The 18,112-nt window shown below is 42.3% G+C and overlaps 1 protein-coding gene across 1 annotated transcript in view; it reads right to left on the bottom strand.

The window, feature by feature from the left end:
• The window catches only part of LOC115193559 (storkhead-box protein 1-like), a 45,616-nt gene extending 29,797 nt beyond the window's left edge, over positions 1-15,819 (bottom strand). The window contains exon 1 of the mRNA XM_029752292.1: positions 15,258-15,819. Within this exon, the coding sequence (XP_029608152.1) occupies positions 15,258-15,582 (325 nt within the window). The 5' untranslated portion in view covers positions 15,583-15,819. The remainder of the gene's footprint in view (positions 1-15,257) is intronic.
• Between the last annotated feature and the right edge of the window lie 2,293 nt (positions 15,820-18,112).

Genomic DNA, 18,112 nt, shown 5'->3' on the forward strand with positions numbered 1-18,112 from the left:
TTATTTTGTTGGCATTTACGTATGTCCCCATTACCAGTAAAACATAATCAAAACCAATTTATTTCACTTACTTGCTGTGCTGTTTCTTTGTTCAGTCATTCAGTCGTTTCATTCTCAACCAGGATTTCATCATACAATACAGTCAAGCAGTGAAGTTTCAGCTCTGTCTGTCCGTGGCCTCTTCTGTCGTGGGTCCTCTTCGTAGGTGTGCACCGTCCCTTTGTCCGTTTCCATCTTGTCCAGCAGTGTCTTTAACATTTCACGTAAACCCTGTTTCTTGTCTGCATCAAAGTAGCGGTCCTTGTACCTAGCATCGAGCATGGTGGTGACACAGTAAAGATGCTCAGAGAGAACGCCACCGAATCGCTTGCTCACAGCCTCTAGTAGAGTACTTTTGCAAGTTTTAACCCCACGGTCTGTCTGCAGTTTTGTAGAGCAGGTGTTTCAATGCCATGACAGAGGGTATCACATCTGCTGCAGACGCAGTTGATGAGCTTATTTCTCCAGTCAGTTTTTTGAATGGAGCTAGGAGTGTGTTCATATTTCCAAGTTTAACTTGTTATGGATAGGGGGCAGTATTTTCACGGCCGGATAAAAAACGTACCCGATTTAATCTGGTTATTACTTCTGCCCAGAAACTAGAATATGCATATAATTAGTAGCTTTGGATAGAAAACACTCCAGTTTCTAAAACTGTTTGAATGGTGTCTGTGAGTATAACAGAACTCAAATGGCAGGCCAAAACCTGAGAAGATTCTGTACAGGAAGTACCCTGTCTGACCATTTCTTGGCCTTCTTTGTCATCTCTATCCAAAACAAAGGATCTCTGCTGTAACGTGACACTTCCTAAGGCTCCCATAGGCTCTCAGAAGGCGCCAGAATGTTGAATGATGACTTTGCAGCCCACGGCTGAAAAACAGTAGCGCATTTGGTAAGTGGTCGATCTGAGAACAATGAGACGGGTGCGCGCGTGCACGTGAAGAGTCCATTTTAGATTATCAGTCTTTGAACGAAAACAACGACTCCCGGTCGGAATATTATCGCTATTATACGAGAAGAATAGCATTAAAATTGATTTTAAACAGCGTTTGACATGCTTTGAAGTACGGTAATGGAATATTTTGACATTTTTTGTCACGATACGCGTCCGCGCATCACCCTTCGTTACCCTTCGGATAGTGTCTTGAACGCACAAACAAAACGCCGCTATTTGGATATAACTATGGATTATTTGGAACCAAACCAACATTTGTTGTTGAAGTAGAAGTCCTGAGAGTGCATTCTGACGAAGAACAGCAAAGGTAATCCAATTTTTCTTATAGTAAATCTGAGTTTGGTGAGTACCAAACTTGGTGGGTGTCAAAATAGCTAGCCCGTGATGGCGAGCTATCTACTCAGAATATTGCAAAATGTGCTTTCACCAAAAAGCTATTTTAAAATCGGACACCGCGATTGCATAAAGGAGTTCTGTATCTATAATTCTTAAAATAATTGTTATGTTTTTTGTGAACGTTTATCGTGAGTAATTTAGTAAATTCACCGGAAGTGTTCGGTGGGAATGCTAGTTCTGAACGTCACATGCTAATGTAAAAAGCTGGTTTTTGATATAAATATGAACTTGATTGAACAAAACATGCATGTATTGTATAACATAATGTCCTAGGAGTGTCATCCGTTGAAGATCATCAATGGTTAGTGCTGCATTTAGCTGTGGTTTTGTTTTTTGTGACATTATATGCTAGCTTGAAAAATGGCTGTGTGATTATTTCTGTCAGGGTACTCTCCTGACATAATCTAATGTTTTGCTTTCGTTGTAAAGCCTTTTTGAAATCGGACAGTGTGGTTAGATAAAGGAGAGTCTTGTCTTTAAAAAGCTGTAAAATAGTCATATGTTTGAAAAATTGAAGTTTTCGGATTTTCGAGGAGTTTGTATTTCGCGCCACGCCCAATCATTGGATATTGGAGCGGTGTTCCGCTAGCGGGAACGTCTAGATGTAAGAGGTTAAAACATGTTCTCAAATGCCATTGAAATGGCAGCAGCGGTATGAGAACCAGCACATTCTTGAGCATGCAATATGGCTTTCTTCAGTACAAAATCCTCGTCGACCCACTGTGCTGTCAGACTCAGCATGCTCATTGGGCTGACATCGCTGGTCCAAATGTCAGTCATGAAGCTAATAGCAGAGACGCCCATAGCAAGTAGCTCATGGATGTGCGTTTCAACAATACTGTGTAACTCTGGTAGCACAACATCTGAAAAAGAGTGCCTACTTGGTCGTGTATACCGGGGCTCGAGGTGCTCGACCAGTCGGCGAAAGCCAACATCATCCGCGACAGAGAACGGTTGATTGTCAAGGGCAATGAATTCCATTATCTTGGCGTTAATGGATTTCGCCTTTGATTGTCTCGCTGAAATTTTCTTACTCTTTCAAATGACTGCTCGACTTGATCTTGTTAAGTTGTTGGAAGTGTGCGCCTAGTTTTTTTCTGCTTTTGTTCTAAGTAGTCGCTGAACGTCTGGGGGGGATGCACTTTCAAATGAGTAATTAGGTTTGTGGTATTGAAAGATTTCACTTTCTCCCCTCCTCGGGAAATAATAGCAACACAAACATTGCATTTGGCCATTTTGTTATCTTCCTTTGAAACTTCCAAATAGATTCACACAGCAGACATTGTGGGCTAGGTTAGGAATGCTGTGTTGCACGTGTAGCACAATATTATTTGTGACGTCATTACGTCATCTACCTTCGTTATATAGGTATGCACGTCAGCTTTGACATCGGTTTTGTACATTGTGGTTAAACTAGACATCAGGCCGATGCCGGCATTTTTAGCTAATATTGGTCCGATTCCGATATGCTTACCGGTATATTGTGCATCCCTACTTATTAACCATCATTTATTCACATTACTTTACTTAATAAAATATTTCATTTGTTGTGTACATTTAATTAGTTTTTTGACTTTATTATTATTATTTCATTCCAAGTCATCATCACATCTCTATAGAGCTGCTGCCTGACAAAATCTATATTTTAGTAGTTCTTCAAAGTAAATAAGACATACATTTATAACTGCTGAATACCAACCTCTAATCACTTAGATCATATATTTTCAGGTAGAGATACCTCGCGAAGCAACTGCCCTCTACATCTATTTTCTGTCTCTTCTGTCCCACACTAACCCAACATAGCAGGCGTAATAGAAACACACAGACCGGACAAGTAGGCACGCAATGGATTATGGTCATTGTAGTTAATTACCGTTTGACACTAAACTATGTAGAATATCTGCCTGTTAGAAACAACTCCCTACTACACCGCATAGTTTGGGCTTGATCTGATTTATCTCTAGAGAAACTGCACATTGAGCTCACAGAAAATAACAAAATGGAATTCAAATAATTGAACCGACGTTGGTCAATTAGTTGTTTAAAAAATGAAAAATAAGCAGAATATCGGTTGATAGCAGTACCTGTCCTCTATCTCTGACCAGCAGTGAGAGAATAATGTTAAAATCGAATAAAAGCAGTCGACACACACATGCATTAACACAGGTATGCACACGCACACACACTCTTATGCACACATGCACACACCCGCCAGTGTGAATAAGCTGAGGGGTGCAAGGTTGATGTGTTAGGGTTGGCTGTGATCCAGTGTTGTGGGTAAACTCTACAGGTCAATAAATGGGCCAGTCTGTGTGATTCCCACCTAGGGAGAGTTTCCTGTTGAATGGGAAGAGGATATAGCTAACAAACGATCAGGGACAAAGACAGAAGCATGCACACACAGCTAGAGAGTCTCACAGCGAGGGGTCATGTTAGAGAATGGAGGGCGAGGTTGTCTCCTCCTCTCTGGACTAATAATAAGCAACTGAGGAAATAGCTATCAAGACACCACACACACTGTCACGCACACACCCTGTTTCCTTTCTCCAAGTCAGATAGAGAGAGAGAGAGAGAGAGAGAGAGAGAGAGAGAGAGAGAGACAGACTGACATGTTTACAGACATATTCAATCAATCCCTATCCCAGTCTGCTGTCCCCACATGCTTCAAGATGGCCACCATTGTTCCTGTTCCCAAGAAAGCTAAGGTAACTGAGCTAAATGACTATCGCCCCGTAGCACTCACTTCTGTCATCATGAAGTGCTTTGAGAGACTAGTCAAGGATCATATCACCTCCACCCTACCTGTCACCCTAGACCCACTTCAATTTGCTTACTGCCCCAATAGGTCCACAGACGAGGCAATCGCCATCACACTGCACACTGCCCTATCCCATCTGGACAAGAGGAATACCTATGTAAGAATGCTGTTCATCGACTACAGCTCAGCATTTAACACCATAGTACCCTCCAAACTCATCAATAAGCTTGAGACCCCGGGTCTCGACCCCGCCCAGTGCAACTGGGTCCTGGACTTTCTGACGGGCCACCCACAGGTGGTGAAGGTAGGAAGCAACATCTCCACTCCGCTGATCCTCAACACTGGGGCTCCACAAGGGGCTCAATCATCAAGTTTGCAGACGACACTACTGTGGTAGGCTTGATTACCAACAACGACGAGACAGCCTACAGGGAGGAGGTGAGGGCCCTCGGAGTGTGGTGTCAGGAAAATAACCTCTCACTCAATGTCAGCAAAACATGGACTTCAGGAAACTGCAAAGGGAGCACCCCCCTATCCACATCGACAGGACAGCAGTGAAGAAGGTGGAAAGTTTTAAGTTCCTCTGTGTACATATCACGGACAAACTGAAATGGTCCACACACACAGACAGTGTAGTGAAAAAGGCGCAACAGCGCCTCTTCAACTTCAGGAGGCTGAAAAAATGTGGCTTGTCACCTAAAACCCTCACTAACTTTTACAGGTGCGCAATTGAGAGCATCCTGTCGGGCTGTATCACCGCCTGGTACGGCAGCTGCAACTGCACCGCCCACAACCGCAAGGCTTTCCAGAGGGTGGTGCAGTCTGCACAGCGCATCACCGGGGGCAAACTACCAGCCCTCCAGGACACCTACAACACATGATGTCACAGGAAGGCAAAAAAGATCATCAAGGACAACAACAAACCAAGCCACTGCCTGTTCACACCGCTATCATCCAGAAGGCAAGGTCAGTACAGGTGCATCAAAGCTGGGACAGAGAGATTGAAAAACAGCTTCTATCTCAAGGCTATCAGATTGTTAAACAGCCACCACCAGCACAGAGAGGCGGCTGCCTACCTACAGACTTGATATCATTGGCCACTTTAACAAATGGAACACTAGTCACTTTAATAATGCCACTTTAAGAATGTTTACATAACTCACATTACTCATCTCATATGTATATAATGTATACTGTATCCTTCACTATCTATTCTTTACTATCTATTGCATCTTAGCCGCTCTGTCACTGCTCATCCATATATTTTATACTTACAGTTGAAGTCGGAAGTTGACATACACTTAGGTTGGAGTCATTAAAACTCGTTTTTCAACCACTCCACAAATTTCTTGTTAACAAACTATAGTTTTGGCAAGTCAGTTAGGACATCTACTTTGTGCATGACAGTAATTTTTCCAACAATTGTTTACAGACATGTTATTTCACTTATAATTCACTGTAACACAATTCCAGTGGGTCAGAAGTTTACATTCACTAAGTTGACTGTGCCTTTAAACAGCTTGGAGAATTTCTGAAAATTCTGTCATGGCTTTAGAAGCTTCTGATAGGCTAATTGACATCATTTCAGTCAATTGGAGGTGTACCTGTGGATGTATTTCAAGGCCTACCTTCAAACTCAGTGCCTCTTTGCTTGACATCACAGGAAAATCTAAAGAAATTAGCCAAGACCTCAGAAAAAAAACTGTAGACCTCCACAAGTCCGGTTCATACTTGAGAGCAATTTCCAAACGCCTGAAGGTACCACGTTCATCTGTACAAACAATAGTATGCAAGTACAAACACCATGGGACCACGCAGCCGTCATACCGCTCAGGAAGGAGACGCGTTCTGTCCTCTAGAGATGAACGTACTTTGGTGCGAAAAGTGCAATTCAATCCAAGAACAACAACAAAGGACCTTGTGAAGGAAACAGGTACAAAAGTATCTATATTCACAGTAAAACGAGTCCTATATCAACATAACCTGAAAGGCTGCTCAGTAAGGAAGAAGCCACTGCTCCAAAACCGCCATAAAAAAGCTAGACTACGGTTTGCAACTGCACATGGGGACAAAGATCATACTTTTTTGAGAAATGTCCTCTGGTCTGTTGAAACAAAAATAGAACTGTTTGGCCATAATGACCATCGTTATGTGTGGAGGAAAAAAGGGGAGACTTGCAAGCTGAAGAACACTGTGAAGCACTGGGGGTGGCAGCATCATGTTGTGGGGGTGCTTTGCTGCAGGAGGAACTGGTGCACTTCACAAAATAGATGGCATCATGAGGAAAGAAAATTATGTGGATATATTGAAGCAACATCTCAAGACATCAGTCAGGAAGTTAAAGCTTGGACGCAAATGGGTCTTCCAAATGGACAATGACCCGAAGCATACTTCCAAAGTTGTGGCAAAATGGCTTCAGGACAACAAAGTCAAGGTATTGGAGTGGCCATCACAAAGCCCCGACCTCAATCCCATTGAAAATCTGTGGGCAGAACTGAAAAAGCATGTGTGAACAAGGAGGTCAGGAGTAATGGGCCAAAATTCACCCAACTTATTGTGGGAAGCTTGTGGAAGGCTACCCAAAATGTTTGACCCAAGTTAAACAATTTAAAGGCAATGCTACCAAATACTAATTGAGTGTATGTAAACTTCTGACCCACTGGGAATGTGATGAAAGAAATAATAGCTGAAATAAATCATTCTCTCTACTATTATTCTGACATTTCACATTTTTAAAATAAGATGGTGATCCTAACTGACCTAAGACAGATTAAATATCAGAAATGTAGAAAAACTGAATTTAAATGTATTTGGCTAAGGTGTATGTAAACTTCCGATTTCAACTGTATATATTCTTATCCCATTCCTTTACTAGATTGTGTGTATTAGGTTTTGTTGTGGAATTTGTTAGATATTAGGTTTTGTTGTGAAATTGTTAGATACTACCTGTTAGATACTGCTGCACTGTCGGATCTAGAAGCATAAGCATTTTGCTACACTCGCAATAACATCTGCTAACCATGTGTATGTGACCAATAAAATTTGATTTGATTTGAAACAGATAGACAGACAGACAGACAGACAGTGTGCTTGGTTACCTCTAAAAAACATTCCTCTGGTGTTATTGGTGGGAATCAGATCCAGGTTGACTCCATGAGAGACATAGATCCAGCCATACAAACCTCAGGGTGCCTCTGGGTTCAAATGTCAAACAGCATCCATATACGGTCACACTGGACTGGTTGCATGAAAGATGAAGCTTCATAACAAGGCCTATATTCATTGTCAGAACTCCACTGACCCAGCCATTCTGGCTGAATCTGTATGGAACAACAGGGAATAGCTAGGTTAGTTCTGACAACTCCTGGAGGAAAATGGTATGTGCTACTTCATTCACATTTTAACGTTAAAAATCGTCCTCAGGGTGCTTGAACGTTAGAGAAGCCAAGCCAAGCTAAGCCCGACTGGCCTTGTGTTGCATGCTGTGTTGAATGCACAGCCCCGGCCACTTGAAATAACATGTAGTTTGGAGCTCATCAACCCTCATCTCCAGTCAGGAACACTCCCTCTGCACTGTACTGAGAGAGAGAGTGCTCTGCTACAGGCATTTATGGTGGCTGAAATGGGCCTCCTCTGTGTGCGAAAAACCCCCTAGAAACAAAGCTTGTGCAGAGACACAGAGCGCTTCCTCGGTATATGAGGAAACCCTAGAAACAAAGCTTGTGCAGAGACACAGAGCGCTTCCTCGGTATATGAGGAAACCCTAGAAACAAAGCTTGTGCAGAGACACAGAGCGCTTCCTCGGTATATGAGGAAACCCTAGAAACAAAGCTTGTGCAGAGACACAGAGCGCTTCCTCGGTATATGAGGAAACCCTAGAAACAAAGCTTGTGCAGAGACACAGAGCGCTTCCTCGGTATATGAGGAAACCCTAGAAACAAAGCTTGTGCAGAGACACAGAGCGCTTCCTCGGTATATGAGGAAACCCTAGAAACAAAGCTTGTGCAGAGACACAGAGCGCTTCCTCGGTATATGAGGAAACCCTAGAAACAAAGCTTGTGCAGAGACACAGAGCGCTTCCTCGGTATATGAGGAAACCCTAGAAACAAAGCTTGTGCAGAGACACAGAGCGCTTCCTCGGTATATGAGGAAACCCTAGAAACAAAGCTTGTGCAGAGACACAGAGCGCTTCCTCGGTATATGAGGAAACCCTAGAAACAAAGCTTGTGCAGAGACACAGAGCGCTTCCTCGGTATATGAGGAAACCCTAGAAACAAAGCTTGTGCAGAGACACAGAGCGCTTCCTCGGTATATGAGGAAACCCTAGAAACAAAGCTTGTGCAGAGACACAGAGCGCTTCCTCGGTATATGAGGAAACCCTAGAAACAAAGCTTGTGCAGAGACACACAGCACTTCTTCAGTATATAAGGAACACCTAGAAATAAAGCACACACACACACACACACACAGAAGTGTAAGGATGGAACACCTGGAGACGCTGAGATTATGTGAGCCGGTTGCCTTAACAACGACCCCTGTGAAGCCCGGTGATCCCGCGGGGGCTAGTTAGCCCAGAGGTCACAACCTTTGACCTTAGCCAGTTGATCATGACAAGCTGGCCGTTTAACACCCCACCGCACACACACTTTCTCTCTCTCTCACACACACACACACCAGAACAACAGGGTGGACCGTTTAACCCCAGTAAGTCCCAGCGAGGGGATGTCATGGCTAATAAGCTAACATCTGGGAGAGCTCTGAGTCTCAGACCAAACAACCCAATGAAATCAGACTCCCTATGTCTTAAAGTATACAAACACTTTCATCTCCAAGATGTGAAGGAGGAAAACACGTTGTCTGTGTTGAGATCAGGGTTCAAGAGGGAAGCATTTGAGAAATGAGCTGGAAGCAATGCATACAGCTGTGTTGCACGAATACCCTCTCACCATATCAAGATATAGGTCTAACACAATATTTCTCCAATTACTTTTTTCTTGATCTATTTCTATTTTAAGAAGGTATAATTTCTAATTTGTTGAGAAGAGATTCATTAAAACAAATGCTTCAATTGAAAGCTCCACATTTAAAGTCAATACCACATCACTGACAGTGACAACATCCAGTCTCTTGTTGCCCATGATCGTGGACGAGGAGGGTTCAATTGTGTAGGAGGGCACAGGATACCTCATTACACCACAGGGCGGCTCAGCATAAATGTTTTACCCTGCGTATCCCTCCGCCTGGCTTAGCCTCATACCAGGAACTATATCCAGAGCGAGTGTGCATCCCAAATGGCACCCTATTCCCTACATAGTGCACTACTTTTGACAAGAGACCTATGAGCCCTGAACAAAAGTACCACACTATAGGGAATAGAGTGCCATTTAGGATGAATGTTAACCTTCTCAATTATGCAAAGGCAGCTAACAGACATTTTGATGGTTGAGGGAAGCCTCCTATTTCACCTGTGGAGAAGAGTGGAACAATAACTATATATTTCCACAGTGGTGACCCATCATTCAGACAAAGCCCCACCTGTTTTGAGCCCCACATTTTTTGGGTGGGAGGATTTCCTGTTTTGCATGTTATTTTGGCATTAATAATATGTGTCACATATCAGTTTGCAAACAATGTAAAACAAATATATAATTGAGTTAATAAAGCCGCATACAAACATGGTCTCTTTTTTGTTTTATTGAGTAAGGCAGCTCCAAAATGCAGGTGTTTCAGCCTAGCTCAGTGCTTTCTGTGGCGGTGGGGCAAGCCGACAATCTACTGGCAAATCCTTTTTAATCCTTGTCATATGAAGAGAAATAATGAAGAGAAATTGGAAGATAGATAAAACGTATCGGTGCTCATCGGCCATTGGACAAACATTACACAACAACTTTGAAATAGTAAATTCAACAATGAGTGGTTTGGAAGGAATCAGTGGCTAACTGCAAGCATTGAAAAGCAATCATTAGCCTGCTATTCAGTGGACTGTCTGTATGGTTGCAAGTCCAAGATTAAGGGAATCCTTTCCTAGTTAATAATTATAAACATTCAACATTGGCCATGCTGTCAATGAAGCATGACTTGTGCTGCATTCAAAACATCTGTTAACTCGGAACTGAAAAACCTGACTTTAGTGAGTTCAAGACAACTGGGAACTCGGGGAAAACGAGCTAGGACTGAGAAAATACGTTTTGAACTTCCATCCAACTCGGAATTGTAAATCCGGAACTCTGGCCTCTTTCTAGAACTACGGCCTGAAGATCACTGATGTCATCATGATTCAGCCTTGTTTTTTTCAGAGTGCCCAAATCCAGAGAATGCCAGACTTTGATGACAAAATTTGATGACACAATTTGCTCAAGAATGACCGCCTTGCCCCCTTCCTGTTCAAGTGAACACAGTACAACAAGGTGAGTGCAAAATGTATTGTATGCTGCTATATAAATTATGTAATATGCTAGGGAGATATGTATACTGTAGCTAAGAAAGTAATACTAAGGGTATGTTGTGTAGTAAGCTGTTTGTATCACATGTGCCTCACCCTAATAATTTGGTCTATTTTCACCTCTTAATTTCATCTACTGTTCTGACTTGGTGGGGCACATGTGGCCTATAACCTGTTTTTGAGAAATGTAATCATCGAATATTGTAAGAGCTTTCATTGTCTGCTTATATGCCCCCTTTATTTATCCTAAAGTTCTGAATTGGTGTAGAGGGAGAACATTGTAAGAATGGCCCATGTTCTGAATTCTGTCACTGTACACTTCAAAAGTACTTAACAAATAGTTATATTGACTACGTCCGTCCTAGCTCGCTCATTAATGTCTTAATCGAAATTACGGATTGCCTCTTATCTGCTTGTCGTCCCCTTATGCCATAGTTTGTACATGTCAATTGTCAGTAGAAACCACATTTGTTTAAGCAAGTCAGCCATATCAGCTATGTTTTTTAAAAGGCAGTAAATGAGTCTGAATGAACTGTTTCTCTGCCAGACAAGGCTCCGCTGATAGCCAGGTGTGGCAGTGATAAGATGTTGGGACTCTGCTGTTGGGACAGCTTTATGTTGGCCCTAACAATTTGTTGGCACAGTTTGTCACCGTTATAGTGCAATTAATGTATTGTTTAGTGTTGCGTTGTGGAATGGCTTTGCTGGCATGCATCCCATATATTTTTCTGCCCCACCAAGATGTACATGCTAAAATCGCCCGTCCTTCCATGACAAGGCTATTAAGACATAAGACTCTGATTAACAGTATAGTTACACCATATTCTATTTATATGGTGTACTGTCACCATTCTCTCAAAATACCTTCTTCCATACAACTTCATATATTAACTTTAATACAGTTTAGAATCCCTGAGGTCTAGCTAACACCAGTTCTAGCCACTCTTCAGCACTCTCAGAAAGTTCTGTTCTGATGAATATAGATGTCCATTACATCAATCATTCACCAGAATGATCTAGACTAATGTTGTTCTTTAACGCATCAAACACTGCAGACTAGCCTATATCTCATCCTCATCCAATTTCAAATGTTTTAACAATCTTTCTTCAACTCTATTAAAACCTTTTACAGATTTTGTACCCCTTGGAAAGGAAAACCTCCTCATGATTTCATACGCCTCTAGCCTGAAACTATGAAAGAGAGAGAGACAGAGGGAGAGACAGAGAGGCAGAAAGAGAGCGAGAGAGCGAGAGGGAGAGAAAGGGAGAGGGGTAGAGACAAACAGACAGACAGAGAAAGAGATATGACATTTGAAATGTCTTTCTTCTTTTGGAACTTTTGTGAGTGTAATGTTTACTGTTCATTTTTTATTGTTTATTTCACTTTTGTTAATTATCTATTTCACTTGCTTTGGCAATGTAAACATATGTTTCACATGCCAATAAAGCCCCATAAATTGAATTGGGTGGGAGAGAGAGAGATTCCAGTGTGAGAGGTCAACTCCAGTACCAGGGGGGGCCATTCCCAGAAAGGCATAACAACAGAGCCTGTTCATCCTCCTAGTCTCACAATCCACCCCGTCTCCTCATCATTCCTTCACCCAGTGTCTCCCTCACCTCATCCCCTCTAAACCCCCCACCTCCTCAATTCCGCTCCACTGCAACCAGCCACCCCAAGCCCCTTATCTCCTCTCCTCTCCCCTCACTCTCTTCCTCTCCTCCTCTCTCCCCTCATCCAAAGAGTGTCGGCCCCATGAACCATCAGTCTTCTCCCTCCATTAGCACTGACACCGTGATAATCAGACAGACAGAATGAGGAAACTAACGCAGTCTTATAAATGACTGTGCTCATAGTCTCTATCTCTCAATTCAAAGGGCTTTATTGGCCTGGGAAACATATGTTTACATTACCAAAGCAACTGAAATTAACAATAAACAAAAGGAAAATGAACAGTAAATTAACAGTAAACATTACACTCATAAAAGTTTTAAAAGACATTTCAAATGTTATATTATTGTCTATGTAACAGTGATGTAACAGGGTGAAAGTAGTTGAAGTATGAAAGGGAAATAATAAAGAGATGGTGTTTGTGCTCCCTGTTTGGGTTCTCTCTCTCTCTGACAGTTCGGCTTATCAATTTCTACCTCTCCCTCCTTCCCTCTCCACCTCCCCCCTCCCTCCCCACGACCTCCGTCCTTCCCTCTCACCTTCACCTCTCTCCACCTCCGTCCTTCCCTCTCCACCTCCCCCCTCCCTCCCCACGACCTCCGTCCTTTCCTCTCACCTCCACCTCTCTCCACCTCCGTCCTTTCCTCTCACCTCCACCTCTCTCCACCTCCGTCCTTTCCTCTCACCTCCACCTCTCTCCACCTCCGTCCTTTCCTCTCACCTCCACCTCTCTCCACCTCCGTCCTTTCCTCTCACCTCCACCTCTCTCCACCTCCGTCCTTTCCTCTCCACCTCTCCTTCACTCCTCCCTACCCTTCCCTCTTCCCTTCCCTCTCCTTCCATCCTTCCTTCTCACCTTTCCCTCCCCTCTCCACTTCTCCCTCCTTCCCTTCCCCTCCCTTCTTCCCTCTCTACTTCTCCCTCCATCTCCCCTTGTGTGGTTTTCTCTCCCTTTTCCTAATTCCTGTCCTCTACCTCTCTCCACACAGTGCACCTTGACATACAGACTGAAATGGGGAACAGCTCTGAAGCACACACACACTGCTGACCTGTGACCTGCCACCTGACCATGTGTCCAAGGCCAACAAAGCATTCTGTATTGAAAGTGACTATAATTTTGTGTGTGGGTGTGTATTTTGGACCTGCATGCTGCATAAACCTTGTTTCAAATCTCTCAATTCAATTCAAGGGCTTTATTGGCATGGGAAACATATGTTTTCTCTCTCTCTCTCTCTCTCTCTCTCTCTCTCTCTCTCTCTAGTATCTTCTGAGCTTACCATAATTAGGTGTAAAATCCACACAGAGCTGTCATTTACACCTACTCGAACCAGTCTTCTCACATTGTACAAGCCATGAGATCATGTTGTCATAGATACGGTATGGATGTTCAACACCATGCACAATATAGCTGCCTAAAAAGGATCAAATGATAGCTTTCTGAAACGTATATAAGGGCTTTTTGAATATTGACAAATTGCAAATAAGTACAAAATTAGATTTCAACACCTGTTGTTCATTTAATTTGCCTACCTAGTTAGTTTTTACACCAATGTGCACACTGTCCACAAAATGAGGTGGAGACTGAGCTGCACTTCCTGACCTCCTGCGAAACGTATGACCATATTAGAGACACATATTTCCCTCAGATCACACAGTCTCACGAAGAATTCGAAAACAAGTCCAATTTTGATAAACTCCCATATCTATTAGGTGAAATACCACAGTGTGCCATCACAGCAGCAAGATTTGTGACCTGTTGCCACAAGAAAAGGGCAACCAGTGAAGCACAAACACCATTGTAAATACAACCCATATTTATGTATTTTCTCTTTTGTACTTATTATTACAACACTGTATATAGCCATAACATGACATTTGAAATGTCTCTATTCTTTTGAAACTTTTGTGAGTAATGTTTACTGTTAATTTCTGAATGTTTATTTCACTTTTGTTTATTATCTATTTCCCTTGCTTTGGCAATGTAAACATGTGTTTCCCATGTCAATAAAGCCCCTTTGAATTGAGCAGAAGAAGAAGAGAGAGAGGTCTAATTGTGGTTGTACAGAGGTTTGTAAACAGGCTTTGCCAAACAGACAGAACATGTCAACATGAAAGACAACACTGACTGGTCAGTCAAAAATATGTGTAAGACCACCAGGCAAATGTTTGAGCAAGCTGATGTTTATTGCACATCGCCTCTGAAGCTTTGTGACAGAACCAATAGATAGTTTACCAAGGCCTGCATTTCAAAGCTTTGACTTCTACACAAATCACCACATGAATGAAACAGGCAGGGTATAGTAGGCCTAGACTTGAACATCCTCTAGCACTGAAGACAACATTCTCTTTTTGTTGGATAATGTTATATCACAACAACAAAATGGTATGGTAGGCCAGGTCTATTTCTTATCATGTTAATAGACCTACTGAGTAATATACCTCTAAATACAGTATTGAGGACCAATAGCCTAACTGCATCATATAATATAGAATATAATAAAATAACCTTAGGCTATCTTTTCTACAGGGACTATGAGCAATACATGCTCAATCTCAATGTTGCTCTTCAAGTGTCCAATGCAATAAGCTTTAAAAAAAAGTATCAATTCTTCAGGAACATCGCAACAAAAAAAGGCTGACCCGAAGACAGGATCAGATCACATGTCATGGACATTTTCTCAGGCTTTTATTTTCATTATCTTCCACATTTTCTCTCTCGAGGCTGCTAAGTGCTGTGTAAACAAAGCATTTCCCAAAGAGTCCCTAGAAATTCTGGTGAATGGGGACTCAAGTCCATACTTAACAATACTTAAACCCATTATGGGGTTTGATCATTTCTCATGAAATAAAATCCTAATTTATTGTGCGCCAAGATGGCAATGGGCATTCCATTTTTTATTGTTGCACGGGTAGCATGTTTCCTCAGACATGTCAATAAAAATAAACACATTAAAACAACTATAAATGGTGACGTTAGAATAATAATTCGTGTACATACCGACTGCTTTGATGACAAACCCTTTGGGTGACCTCAGCGCTCGGCGCATCCAAGCTTCCCTCAGCACCTCTAGGTTGTTGGCATTCCCATGGACGAACAACACCAAATTCTCCATCCATCCTTGAAAGTAAACTTCAGCTATAGCTTTCACAAGTCTTTTATTCCAAAAACTACGCAGATTTTGCGCTTTAAAATCGGCAAAAATCTCCTGCCCGCGTGCAGCCTTGTATTTCTCTCCACCCGTGGCTCTCGAGCTCTCCTCGTCCTTGCCGAAGACCAGCGCGAGCGAGGCGGTCGACAGTTGGACGACCCGTTGTTGTGACATTTTCGTTATGTCGGATTTGCGCGATTCCAGGTGAGAAATATCATGCTACAGACACTATCAAAGATTGAAGCTCTTCTTCCAACTCGTAAAGTGATGCTATTCCCCCATACTCTCATTGGAACGCTAGAATCTCTAAAACATTCCGACACTGGCTGTGAGCTGTGCCTGTAATTTAGCGGAGCGCAGACTGGGGTAGTTTCTCCTGCTTCCAAGGTAACCAGTGGTGACACTGGCAGAGGAGGCGGAGGGATGCTGATAATCAGCTAGTTGTGACAGGGCCAGTGGCGACCCGTCATTCAAGGCATTAATATTTTGGCATTAATAGGTGTCGCATATCAGTTTGCTAACAATGTTAAAAAAATATATAGCACTGAGTTAATAAAGCCGCATACAAACATTGTCTCTTTTTTGTTTTCTTGAGAAAGGCAGCTCCAAAATGCAGGTGTTTCAGCTTAGCTCAGTGCTTTCTGTGGCGGTGGGGCAAGCCAGCAAAAAAAAACGGAGCGTTGCGCTGTGATTGGCTCAGTGTTCTGTCACTCATGGGGACACTACGTCACCGCCAAGTCTAAGGGTAGAGGTAGAAAATTCTAGACCCTTGGTTGCTGCTATAGAGTTACATTAGAAGTGCCCATCCAAGAAGGCTCAAGGTCACTGTCCACAGATAAAATGACTTCAAAACACATATCTACAGTAGCTTTGATTGGACATCATACTTTCAAAATCTTAGCTAGCAGTCATCATCATGAATCAAGTGGACAATATACTGGCAAATCCTTTTTAATCCTTGTCATATGAATATAAATTATAGATAAAACATATCGGTGCTCATCGGCCATTGGACATAAACATTGCACAACAAGTTGGAAATCGCAAATTCAACAATGAGTGGTTTGGAAGGAATCAGTGACAGTGGCTAACTGCAAGCATTGCACAGCAATCACTGGCCTGCTATTCAGTGGAGTGGCTGTGTGGTCCCAACTCTGGGATTAAGGGGCTCCTTTCCAAGTTTAAAATGATAAACATTCAACATTGGCCATGCTGTCAATGAAGCAGGATTTGTGCCGCGCTCAAAACATCTTAACTCGGAACTGCAAAATCTGACTTCAGTGAGTTCAAGACAACTGGGACGTTTTGAACGGTCATCCAACTCGGAATTGTAAATCCGGCCTCTTTCTAGAGCTACGACCTGAAGATCAATGACGTCATCATGATTCAACCTTGTTTTTTTACTGAGTTCCCAGTTGTTTTGAAAGCACCATAAATCCAAAGAATGCCAGACTTTGATGACAAAATGTGCCCACGAAGTACCACCGCACCACCTTCCTGTTCAAGTGAGCACAACAAGGTGAGTCCAAAAATTATGTAATATGCCAGGGAGATATGTATACTGTAGCTAAGAAAGTAATACTAAGTGTATGTTGTGTAGTAAGCTGTTAGTAGCCCATGTGCATCACCCTAATAATATTGTCTATTACCCCTCTTCATTTCACCTACTGCTCTGACTTGGTGGTGCACATGAAGCCTAGAGAAATGTAATCATCGAATATTGTAAGAACTTTCATTGTCTGCTTATATGCCCCCTTTATTTATCCTAAAGATCTGACTTGATGTACAGGGAGAACACTGTAAGAACGGCCCATGTTCTGAATTCTGTCGCTGTACATTTCAAAAGTGCTGAACAAATAGTTATATTGACTACGTCCGTCCTAGCTCGGTCATTAATGTCTTAATCGAATTTACGGATTATTATCTGCTTGTCGTCCCCTTATGCCATAGTTTGTACATGTCAATTGTCAGTAGAAACCACATTTGTTTAAGCAAGTCAGCCATATCAGCTATGTTTTTTTTAAAAGGCAGTAACTGAGGCTGAATGAACTGTTTCTCTGCCAGACAAGGCTCCGCTGATAGCCAGGTGTAGCAGTGGTAAGGTGTTGGGACTGCTGTTGGGACAGCTTTATGTTGGCCCTAACAGTTTGTTGGCACAGTTTGTCACCGTTATAGTGCAATTAATGTATTGTTTAGTGTTGTGGCATGCATCCCACTTTTTCTTTTGTTCCACCAAGATGTACATGCTAAAATCGCCAATGGACAGGGCCAATAAAATGACTCTCAGGTTGCATAGGCCCTTGCTATCCAGGATCCTTGGGAGTTGGGACGTCCCTACCTCATTGAAGTTAAAATGGTTAAAGTAAGGGTTAGGGTAGGGTTTAGGGGCAAGGACGTCCCAAGGATCGACTATATCACTATCCCTATTGAATAGCTATTCAACTGGAACCTGACAGACAGGTGTGAATCTCAACTGTTACCTATAGGCCTAATACGGTCACATTGCCATTCAAGCATAATAATGTGCGTATAATGCGTGGCTATTCTTATATGCCAACAGCACTCAAACCCAATTAAACTTGCCATGTTGTATATAATAAATAAACCATTTAATTATTTAACACATATTACATAATAACACATGTAGACTATGTCTATTTAAATAGGGCTGGAATCAAAATGATATTCTGGATGACATTGAAAT

Source organism: Salmo trutta, chromosome 5, assembly GCF_901001165.1.
Source record: "Salmo trutta chromosome 5, fSalTru1.1, whole genome shotgun sequence".
Taxonomy (NCBI): Eukaryota; Metazoa; Chordata; class Actinopteri; order Salmoniformes; family Salmonidae; genus Salmo; species Salmo trutta.